The following is a 10,383-nucleotide window of genomic DNA, read 5'->3' as shown; positions in this document are numbered from 1 at the left end:
GGGCTTGTGTCCCGGGGGGATGGGGTGGCACAGGCAAAAACAAGCAGGGGCGGGGTGGGGGCGGGGCTTCCAGGAGGGAGGGCGGCCCGATGGGCGGGGCTTAGGGGATCCTCCCCCTCAGCGGGGGTCCAGGGGGTCCGAAATCAGTGGCCCGGCAGGTTAGCGGGCGCACATCCGGGGCGCTCCTTACCCCCACAAACTGACACTTCCCAGTCGGGATAATACAAAACCTCTTTATTTCTCATTTTCTATAAAAAGTCGTGCCCCTTGACGGACCGCGGGGATAGGATGTGCAAAGCGCGCGACACACCCTGCCGACGCCCGTCGCGGAGAGCTGCGCTGGGTTGGGACTGGGGGGGGAGCTGCGGCAGGAGGTCCCCGTCCCCTCTCCGACCTGGGCAGGGGTCGTGGACAGTGGCCCCGGAGCGGGGGAGAGTCAGCTGTGCTGCGTCTCCAACCCTAGGCCGGGCCCAGGGGTCTTAAAGCTCCACACCGCGTAGGAGGGGCCGCTCCCGCGGGACATTCTGGAACCTGCGGTCCGGGGGGAAGGTCCTTCCTGAAGATGGCGGAGTCACAGCGCCCCCCCACCCACCCCGAGACGCGGTAAACCGAGGCCGGCGAGCAGGCTGGGCCCCTCACTGCTCCTCGGGCCCGTCGCCTCCCAGGGCCTGTTCGTAGGGGCAGGGCCGGCGGCACAGGCCGGCTGGCTCGGGGCCGGGCCGGGGCCCCGCGGGCGGCGCCTCCTCCTCCACGCCGTCCGCCGGGCCGCCGCCGCCGCCGTGCTCGCCCTCCGCGTCGCTCTCGTCGGAGTTGTCCTCCTCCAGGTAGCGGTAGCCGCGCACCTTGTGCTGCGGCCGCGGGATGCGGGGCTGGCGCGGGACGGCGCCCCGCTGCAGCTTCTGCTCCATCCACAGGTACGAGGCCGCGGCCGCCACCAGCGTCAGCAGCAGCACCAGCAGCTTGGCCTGCGGGCACGGAGCGGGATGCGGGCGACCCGCGGGCCACCGAGCCCGCGCCTTCCCGGGCCGGCCCCTGGCGGACAGGCCCACTGGCGTCCCGCACCTCCCCGCGCAGCTCTTCTGTCCCGACAGCTCCGCGCCCTCCGCGCCCTCCGCGCCCTCCCACCGGTAAGGCTCAAAGCCCAGCTCCGCCCTTCCCGGGGGCTAAGACCACTGTGTCCCTGACACGCAGGGACCATAAGAAATGCCTTTCCGAGGATTTTGACCGTGACCCACAGCCAGATAGAATTCCCCATCATAACAATACATACACACATATAAGCACCATATTCCCTGCTCTCCTCTCTTTCGTTTTTTCAAATGTTGGTGGGGACCTGCTAAACCGACCCACCAGTAGGTGGGAGCAGAGAACGAGGAAGCCTGCTCCCTGCCGGCCAGGAAGGGACAGCTCAGAGCTGACATCTGGTGAACAGGTCATCAAACGACCTGCAAGGTGGCTGGGAGGCACCCACCAGGAAAGAGAAAACTTGAACCCCTTCAGGGATGGGTAAACTGAGGACCGTGGGCAGTGAGGCGGAAAGCAGGTCCTGGGTTTGGGGCCACTCAGTGGGCTTGACCTAGGACCCAGCCCTCAGGGAGTGGTACCTTTCCGGGGCTGTGAGGCTACGGTGGACTCTCAGAAAGTATCTGTGGCCTAGGGGCTGGCAGGTGGGGTGCCTAATGCCTCCGAGACCCGCCTCCCACCACGCTCAGGCTCACCTTCATGGGCAGGCTTGAGCCCAAGTACACAGTGAAGATGGCCACGGCCTGCCACCAGTGGTAGATGGTGAAAATGAAGTCTTGCCTTTCTTTGTCCTCGTATAAGATTCCCAAGAGTGCTGCAGGCGGGCAGGACAGGGCAGGAAGGGGAGAGGCGTCATCGGGGGCCCAGAGGGGCTGATCTCCCACCTGGCACCCGCCCTAGGCCCAGCATTGGGCTAGTCTCAGCCCTTGGCCTTGGCATGCCTAGGAAGCCCTTGTGAACAGGTCCCGGCCTGCCCCCTGGTAGAAACCTTGCTTGTCATGCGGCCTGGGGAGCCGAGCAGAGGCAGGAACAGGAACCTAGCTGCGGGGGTACAGTTGGGCCTCTCTCTAGAAAACATGTGCAGCCTCAAGAGTGGAAAGCTCTATGTGCACTCATCTCCTGTCCTCTCTCGGACCACAGGGGCATAATGCCAGGCCTTCGGAAGCTGTTTCTCCTCACCCAGGGCTCAGGGAGGGCAAACTGCTTGCAGCAACAAGCTTTCTGCAAATCAGACCTGAAGTTGGGAGGTTTGAACTATTTCTCAAGGAATCCTCCCTGGGGTGGGAAGAAAGAGTGGACGGGGAGTCCAGAGACACAGAGTTTACTCTTAGGACTGTAAAGTGCAGAGAATTAGTACAGAGATGAGGATTCAAATGTTGGCTCTAGGGTTGACTCAGGGTAAGTTAACTCCATGGCCAGTTTTCCTGCCTGTAAAATGAGATGACACGTATTATATGTTGTGTTCTGAGGTTTTAATGCAAAGCCCAGACAGCACCTGGCAAATTGCCCCCTCACCGGCCACTCGGGACATTAACATCCTTGCCCTAAGGCCTTGCAGTGTGACTATACCCCTTGGGGCTGCTGGGAAGGGACAGGGAGCCCCCAGGGTTCACAAGGGGGAGGCAGGAAGCAGAACTGGGCAGGCAGAAGGGGATGCCAGGTCCAGGCCCAAGTCCAGACTTGTCGTGGACCCGAGCTACCCAGGCTGGATGCTACCCAGAGCTGGCTGCCTCTGAAGAGCAGCAAAGAGAGTGTAGCCCGGCGTGTGGGGCTCCATGCCTGATGACAAGTACGGAGGGCTGACTCTCCGACGGGGGGATCTGATGGGGTCTCCTGAGCCAGCCCCTGCCCTCCACCACATCACACCTCCAGGGGTGACGTTCAAAACTGTTAACAGCACTGGCCCATCAGAACAGACGCTGATGTGGAAGACCCAAAGAGCTGCACCTGCGTGTACCTGTGTGTCCCTGGCATGTGCCCACCTGTGGGCAGAGAACATCACACCGCTGAACCCTGACCCACCCCCTCCTTTCTGCAAACAGGGCTGTACTTCCCAACGCCCCTGCCCCAGCAGCGCAGACTCGGGACGTGCACCCTGCCACTGTGCAGACTGCTGCTGGGGCTTCACGCCTGCTCCCAGCTCTTTCCCAAAGAAAGGCCCTACCTGGGGGCACCTGGGTGGCTTAGTCAGTGAGTGTCTACCTCCACCACAACAGACCCCCAGGGTAGCCATGGGATTCCATGTCTGTCCCTGGGATGTCTGTGCTCCTCCCCCGCCACCCCAGGGTAGCCACAGGGTCCCCTGCCATCCCAGCGCCCACGGCTATACTCACTGCTGAGGCCGGTCTTATTGAGGGCACTGCCCACACCCCAGAGGACGGCTGCTACGTAGAGGATCCAAATGTGTTGCAGGACCCGAGGTGCGGGGGCCCAGAAAAAGAGGCCGAGCGTGAGGAGCAGATGCAGTCCGGCCCCGGCCACCAGGGGCACCGCGCGGGGCAGCCACAGCCCCAGGAGGCCCAGGACCGAGGAGGCCGAGGCGCCCAGGCTGTAAGCCACGAGGATATAGGCCAGGCGTTCGAGCCCCACCGAGCACACACCATAGCCCTGCGGGGGGGACGAGGGTGAGTGTTAGAGGTCAGCTGGCCCAGGCTGTCCTCTCTGGGCCACCTCAGGGCTAACTGCCTCTAAGGGTCATGGGAAGGTTCTGAGGGCACAGACAGGAGAAGAGGCTTGGACAGTGTTCCCAGATACCAAGGCTGCACCCCCCTGGAACCTCACGCTTTATGGGTGTTTTCCCATCCCGGCGGTGTAACACCTCCGAGAGTAAGCATCATTGTTGGCATCGCTTCACAGGGAAGGAAACTGAGGCGCAGAGAGAGCCTAAAATAAGTTGCCTAAGGCAGAGGAGGAGTGGGGGAAGCCAGGAAAGAGAAGAAAGGGGGAGGCGACTATCGGGGACACACTTGTACATACTTACACGTGTATTCAAAACCTATTCCTCTTTTATCCCAAATACAAATGTAACCGCAAGTCCCGTATCGTACGCTCTGCAGGCTGTCCTTACCAGGGCGAGGCCAGTGCACGCAAAGAGCACCTCGAAGCCGCTGTAGATAAAGAAGGGCACGAGGTGCCGCAGGCGGAAGTCGCGCACGTGCTTGAAGGGCAGCTGGAAGATGTTGCCCCAGCCCACGCTGCGCAGGTCGATCTCCTCAGTGGGCCGGTAGGCGGCGCCGCACAGGCCCAGCACCTGCGGACCCACGAGCTGAGCGGGTGCGCGGGAAGGCAGGGTGGCCGAGCCCCCTCGCCCCAGGCCCCGCCCTGGACACACCCACAGCCCTGGGTCCCGCCTCCCAGCCCCGGCCCCGCCCCCAGACGCACTCACAGATCTCGGCCTAGCTTCCCAGCTCCGCCTCCAAGAGGAGGCCACGCCCAGGCCCCCAACACCTTAATTCTGCTTCTCGGGTTCCGCCCCCAGCCCAGTCCTCTCAGACCCTGTCTGCAGCTCCACCCCGGACCAGGCTTGGTTCCCTTCCCCTTGGCCTCTGGGATTCCAACTCCAGGTTCAGGCCCGAGCCTCTAGCCTGACCACTAGGTTCAGGACCCCTCCCCAGGACTCAGCCCTGGCTCCCAGCTCAGACCAGGACTTCAAGCCATAACCTTGCCCAGGCTGCCAGCAATGCGCCCAGATCGCACCCCCTTGCTCCACGTCTCGGTCCCCAGACTTCATTGACTCTGCCCCACCCCATCCTGGGCCGCACCAGCAGCATGGCCAGGAAGGCCACCGCCATGAGCACGCTCTCCACCACAATGAGGTTTCTGCTCCGTGGTAACGTCCGCAGAACGGTCTTGTTGAAGCCAATGAGGATGCCCTGGCTGTTAGTACCTGGAGAGAGGCAGGTGGGGGATGGGGAATAGAGCACACTGTAAACTCAACCACAAAGAAATGGAGCAAGGTGGGCCGGTGGAGGGGAGGGTTAGAGGTTGTGGGCGAGGGCAGTGCTTGCAAAGGCAGGGTTCATTTGGGAAGCAGTTTGGAGGTGAGGGCCACTGGGCCTGGACGAGCAGCAAAGGGAGGAGCGCCTCCCCCCCCTTTGCTGCTCTAGTGCCTGGAGGCTGGACGGGGCAGTGGGGGTGCCAGTCCACCTCCCAACCCCAAACATTCACCCTGCAGTGATTGAGCTCTGAGGGTATGTGTGGCCCTGAGAGATAGCCCCCAGAAGCCTCAGCCCAGATGGCATCTCTTCCAGGCAGCCTTCCCTGATGCACCCTGTCCCCATGAGGCTGGGTCCGATGTCCTAACTGCATACTCCTACAGGGCCCTATGCCTTGCCCACTAGGTTCTCAGCCCTGAACCTGTGGGCAAGGGCATCCTCTCTGGGCACTCTCAAGAGCCCAGTGTCCGCTGGATGACTCAATGGGGGAGGTGAGCAGGCATGGGGGAGGTGAGCAGGTCTTGGGGGCCCCACCCCATGAGGACTAACCGCAGCTCTGCACGTTGTAGAGTGTGTGGTTCAGGTCATACAGGTAGTGGTTCAGGAAGTAGATCATGGGCAGCTGGGCACAGGCGAAGCTCAGCTGTGGGCAGGAGGGCAGCTTAGGCTGGGCTCAGAACCAGACAGGGGGCACAGGCATGATCTGGAAGGGCTCTGGGCACAGCCTTGGCAGAACAGGAGCCCTCCCACCTCTGGGGGCAGCCTCGTGGCAGGAGGGAATGCCCAGTGCAGGACTTTCTCCTGCACAGGGAGGGGATGAGGTCTCAGTCACTAGAGGTAAATAAGCAGAGGTTGGGCTCGAGAAAGGGCAGTGGGACTAGAGGGATGAAAAGACTGTGGGATGGGCTCCAATGTGTGGGTTCTGGGCCTGGAATACCCTCCCCCAATGGCCCCATAGGTGGTACTCACATGGAAGAAGCTATAGAAGATCGCTTGGAAGACCAGGAGATATGGTGCGTGGGAGCCCCGTGGCGGGCGTTGCTGGGGGCTCTGCTCATCCCGCTCCTTATAGTGGGAGTACTCATAGTACTTTTGAGCCATCCTGGACCACAAAGGAGAGAAAGCTTCCCCCAGTCTGACCTCTACCAGATGTCTCTGCTTCCTGCACCCAGGGCTACGGGCTATGTCTCATGGATGGGGAAACTGAGGCCCGAAAGGCAGAAAGTGCTGCCCAAGGTCCCCCAACTAAGGTTGGCAATGCAGCAGAGACTCAGCCAGGTCTCCAGCCTCCCGCCCTGATGCCCACCAGGCTCACCTGGTGATGTAGTTGCCCATGGAGGCCCATAGAGGCACAATGGCCATGCCCAGGGCCACGGCTGAGGGCACAAGTGTGTAGTAGCGCTCCCAGTAGTTGGTGGAGACAAAGAGGGCATAGATGCCCACAGCCAGGAACATCATCCACTTGGTGCCAAAAAACCTGTGGGCAGTGGGAGGGACGCTGGCACCACGAGCCTACCCAGACTGCTGTGGCCTGAAGCCAGGGTGGCCCCAGCTCCAGATCCCAGCTCATGAGGTGGTGTGAGGTGGGGAGCAATCCCTGGCCTTGGGGTCAGGGGCTCTAAGATGGAGTAGCAGACATATGGCCTTGCTGGTGGTCTCAGGGGAGCCCTGTGTCTACACGCTTCAGTTTCACAGCTTAATGTGGGCACAGAGCCCAAACCACAGCCTCTCAGGGCTGTTGCAAGGAAGGGGGGGATATGGGGGAGGGTGATGAGTCAGTGGTCTATGGGCACATCCAGCCCTCATTTGTGTTCTGGGCTGACTGGCCAATCCCCCTCCTCCATCCAATCTCATATGTTGTGACTTCAGGGCGCCCGGGAACACAGCCCAAACTGGAGGGTCGGAGACAGGGCCGGTATCTCTTCCTCCCTGCCCATTGCTCTCGCAGTCCCACTGTGCTCATGCGGGAAGTTTCTTCCCCACTAGCTCCTAGGACAACAGCCTTGCTGACTCCGAGGAAATGTCACACTGTGTTTAAAGGTGGCTGATCAGTGACTGGCTAAGGGCCCATTCAGGGTATGGAGGTTCATCAGACTAAAAACTACTACCAGGAACTTTGGGGTGTTTTGAGTATTTGTGCTTATTAGTTCCTTACTTTGCCTTGGTTTCCAGGAAGCTCAAAGCCAAATGACCCTAATTTTCCGATACAATTACTTTCTCTTCTATTACAGGGGGCCCTGGTTCTTTTATTATCCATATTTTGCCATGTAATAAATAGGCAGCCTACTCTGATCTATTTGGGGGAGGGCAAGTCACAAAAAATGTACTATACATTTTGATGGAGTAAACAAGCAAAAAGTAAAAATACTAACACTCACTGCTGGTGAGGCTGTGGTTTAAAAAATGATGCACATGGCCCATGGTCCTGCAGACTGGCATAGCCCTTTAGAAAATTAGCCCGGTAGTTTGGGCAAGGGGCAAGCTTGGGGTGGGGGACTCAAACTTTCAGACTGCCAGGAGCTGCCTGTGGGACCTGGGCAAGCTGCTGAATGTCTCAGCTTCTCCGTGTCTATTAGAGCACCTACCTCGGATTGTAGGAAATGAGGTAGCATTTACAAAGTGCCCGGCACATGGGAAACAAAATAAGAGTTAGCTGTTATTATCAATAGTGATATGTCTTAAGAGCCATAAAAGCTTTCATATACCTCTACTCTGCTAAGGCCACTGCTAGAAATTCATCATTGCAATTTTTTTTTTTTTTTAAGAAGGAAAGCGCTAGGGGCACCTGGGTGGCTCAGTCAGTTAAGCATCTGACTTCGGCTCGGTTCATGATCTCAGGGTCCTGGGATCGAGCCCCGCGTCCCACTGGGCACTTAGTGGGGAGTCTGCTTCTCCCATTCCCCCTCCCTCTATCTCTCCCCATGCTCATGCTCTCTCTCTCTCTCAAATAAATAAATAAAATATTTTTTTTAAAAAAGAAGAAAGAGCTACAAATACAAAGTGAATGTGCAAAAAGGAGAGGGAGCTGAATGTCCAACTCTGAGGCACGGTTGGGTGCCCCCATCTCTGCAGAGGGTGCTACCCTCATAAAGTCCTCAGCGTGAAGATGGAGGAGCAGGCCAAGATGTGTGTCATGAAAGGAAAGAAAGTAAAAGTGAATGTTGCACACGCTCTGGTGACAAGGACATAAACGTTACCCATCTGTGCTGCGGGGACAACAAAACAGCTGATTTACTGGCGGGCTTGGGAAGGATTTTCTTTTTTCTGATTCTAGTTGTGATTCTAATGCTGTTTATACAATTATGTTAAAGGAGTTTTGGGTTTTTTGGGTTTGGAGGGTTTGTTTGTTTCTTGTTTGTTTGGTTTTCGGTTTAAGATAGAGAAACTAAAACCCATCTAACTTGTCTGCTAGTCTCTGGGTCTCATCTGAGCAGAGACCTACCTCCTGGTGGGGAGGGTGTTTGTGGGGGGGGAGTTTTGCACCGGTCAGGAGGCTGGACCAGATGCCTCCAAGGCTCCGGTCCAGGGTAAACCCTCTGGGGCACCCAGCCCTGCCTTTTCAGTGAGAAATGTCCCTCAACGCTGACCACAGCTGGTGAGGCCAGGCTTGGTGCCTGGGCCTTGTTGGCTGATCATATTCTCTCCAGAGATTCCACAGCCCTGAGCCCAAAGGTCACTCACTGTAGCTCCAGGCCACGGAGGAGGGCGCAAAGCAGTCAATGCCACGTGAGGCAAGCTGAGGGAAGGAGCCAGAGTGAACTTCTGTGGCGTCAAATGTGCCCTCCGGCGAAGCTCCTGCTTCCTTCCCCAAACCCAGGTTCTCTCCTTCTCTCTCACCCCTCCAGGTAGGCAAGACCTCTCCCCAGCTCCCTGCCCCCAAGAACACCATGGGCCAACAGCCCTTGCACCCCTTCAACATCTGGGTGACGGCCCAGCCCTGCTGGGGACAGCAGCAGCGCACCTGATGAGCACAGGTGTGTAGAGCAAAGCGGCGATGGGCGTCACGTTGATGCCCATCAGCATCTTGCTGTCAATGTCGGGCAGCCCCATGTTGCCATACTTCACTTCGCGGTAGGTCTCATCGTAGTGCAGGATCAGCTGCATCTGCAGGAGGCCTGGGAATAGGGAGGGCATGACGGGGGCAGCCCAACTCTGGCGGCGACAGAACGACAGAACGGAGGCTAGCCACGAGCTTGAAGGGAGCTCCGGTCGCCAAAGGAGTCCCCGATTCCAACGCCCATGAGGACAGAGAGGGCTGCCCGGACTGGGCCAAGCGTCCTGACAGCCAGTGAATCCAGAACCCCGCCCCCCGCCACCACCACACACACACACACACACACACACACACACACACACACACACACTCACTCACACTCTCTCTCTCTCTCTCTCTCACGTGCAGCGCCCCAGATCTGGAAGGCCGCACACCTGCCCAGGGCGCCCAGTCGTGCCCACACGCTCACGAGGGCTCTGGCTGCGAACCAGGGACGCTGCACGGGGACCCCACCTCCGTGTGGTGGGGCCACAGCTGCAGCTGCGAGGCGGCCTTTGGGGAAGTGAAAGAGGAAGGGAGGCCAACTGGCCCCTAAGGTTTCTCCTTCCCCGACCGGGGCTGGGAGGCGCGGCCGCGGCGGGGAGCCGGGGCCTCTAGCGCGGGAGCCCGCGGGGCCGCCTACCCAGGTAGACGCCGTAGGTGAGCGTGCCGCCCGCGCTGGCCGCCAGCACGTTCTTGAGCACGCCGAGGCGCTTGCGGCGGTAGTAGCGGCGCTCTTCCTCCTCCTCGTTGTAGTTGGGGTACGCGCCCACCAGCTCGTCCAGCTGCGGGGCACGCACGGCGCTCGCACGCGGGCAGGGGCCATCGCACTCCCGCCCGGGAGGCCCCGGGTCCTCCCCCCGCCCCCGCCCCGTCCCCGCTGCCCGGCCCCCCGCGGCCCACCCCCGGGGCTGCCTCGCACCCCCGCCGGGGAGGCCCCCTCCCTCCGCGTCCTCGCACCCCTTCACAGACCCGTCCCCGCTCACCGGAGCCCCGGGCCCGTCGGGGACCCCGAGCCGATCCTCATCTCCCTGCGGCCCCGCGGTCTCCGCCACCCGGTAGAGCGGCGGCACCGCCTCCATGGCCCGACCCCGCGGGAGCACTGGCGGCGGCCGCCCCGGGTGTGAGCAGCCCCGGGGCACTTCCTCCCGCCGGCCGGGACCTGCCCCCGCCCCGCCCCGCCCCGCCCCGCCCCGCGGGCCGCCCCCTCGCGAGGGGCGTGTCCAGGGCGTCCGGGCGCGCGCGGGGGTGGGGGGCGTGGCCGCGTGGCCCGGTGCCGCCCGGACCCGGCCTCAGGGACCGGAGATGTGAGTTCGAATCTTCACGCAGCCGCTTCCTGGCTTTGCGACTTGGGGAATTCACTCCACCTCTCTGTGCCTCAGTTTTCTCACT

General features: G+C 60.6%; 1 protein-coding gene across 4 annotated transcripts; it reads right to left on the bottom strand.

The window, feature by feature from the left end:
- Nucleotides 1-219: 219 nt before the first annotated feature.
- Nucleotides 220-10,145, bottom strand: UNC93B1 (unc-93B1 regulator of TLR signaling). 4 transcript variants are annotated; one of them, XM_036069787.2, is made up of 11 exons: nt 9,978-10,145; nt 9,635-9,776; nt 8,920-9,073; nt 6,274-6,435; nt 5,928-6,060; nt 5,508-5,601; nt 4,785-4,909; nt 4,091-4,273; nt 3,357-3,630; nt 1,719-1,837; nt 220-965 (listed from the first exon to the last, which is right to left on the bottom strand). In XM_036069787.2, exons 1-11 carry the CDS (start codon nt 10,071-10,073, stop codon nt 636-638), a joined length of 1,812 nt encoding a protein of 603 aa, XP_035925680.1. In that variant the 5' UTR covers nt 10,074-10,145; the 3' UTR covers nt 220-635. The 4 variants fall into 4 exon arrangements, with proteins under 4 accessions (XP_035925680.1, XP_077913846.1, XP_077913847.1 ...); XM_078057720.1 differs by having other exon boundaries at nt 8,920-9,110; nt 9,978-10,139; XM_078057721.1 differs by lacking the exon at nt 9,635-9,776 and having other exon boundaries at nt 9,978-10,027.
- Nucleotides 10,146-10,383: the final 238 nt, after the last annotated feature.

The sequence above is a fragment of the Halichoerus grypus genome, chromosome 11 (genome assembly GCF_964656455.1).
Source record: "Halichoerus grypus chromosome 11, mHalGry1.hap1.1, whole genome shotgun sequence".
NCBI classification, from domain to species: Eukaryota; Metazoa; Chordata; class Mammalia; order Carnivora; family Phocidae; genus Halichoerus; species Halichoerus grypus.
Note: the sequence above shows the minus strand (reverse complement) of the source record. Positions and strands in the feature narration are given on the sequence as shown.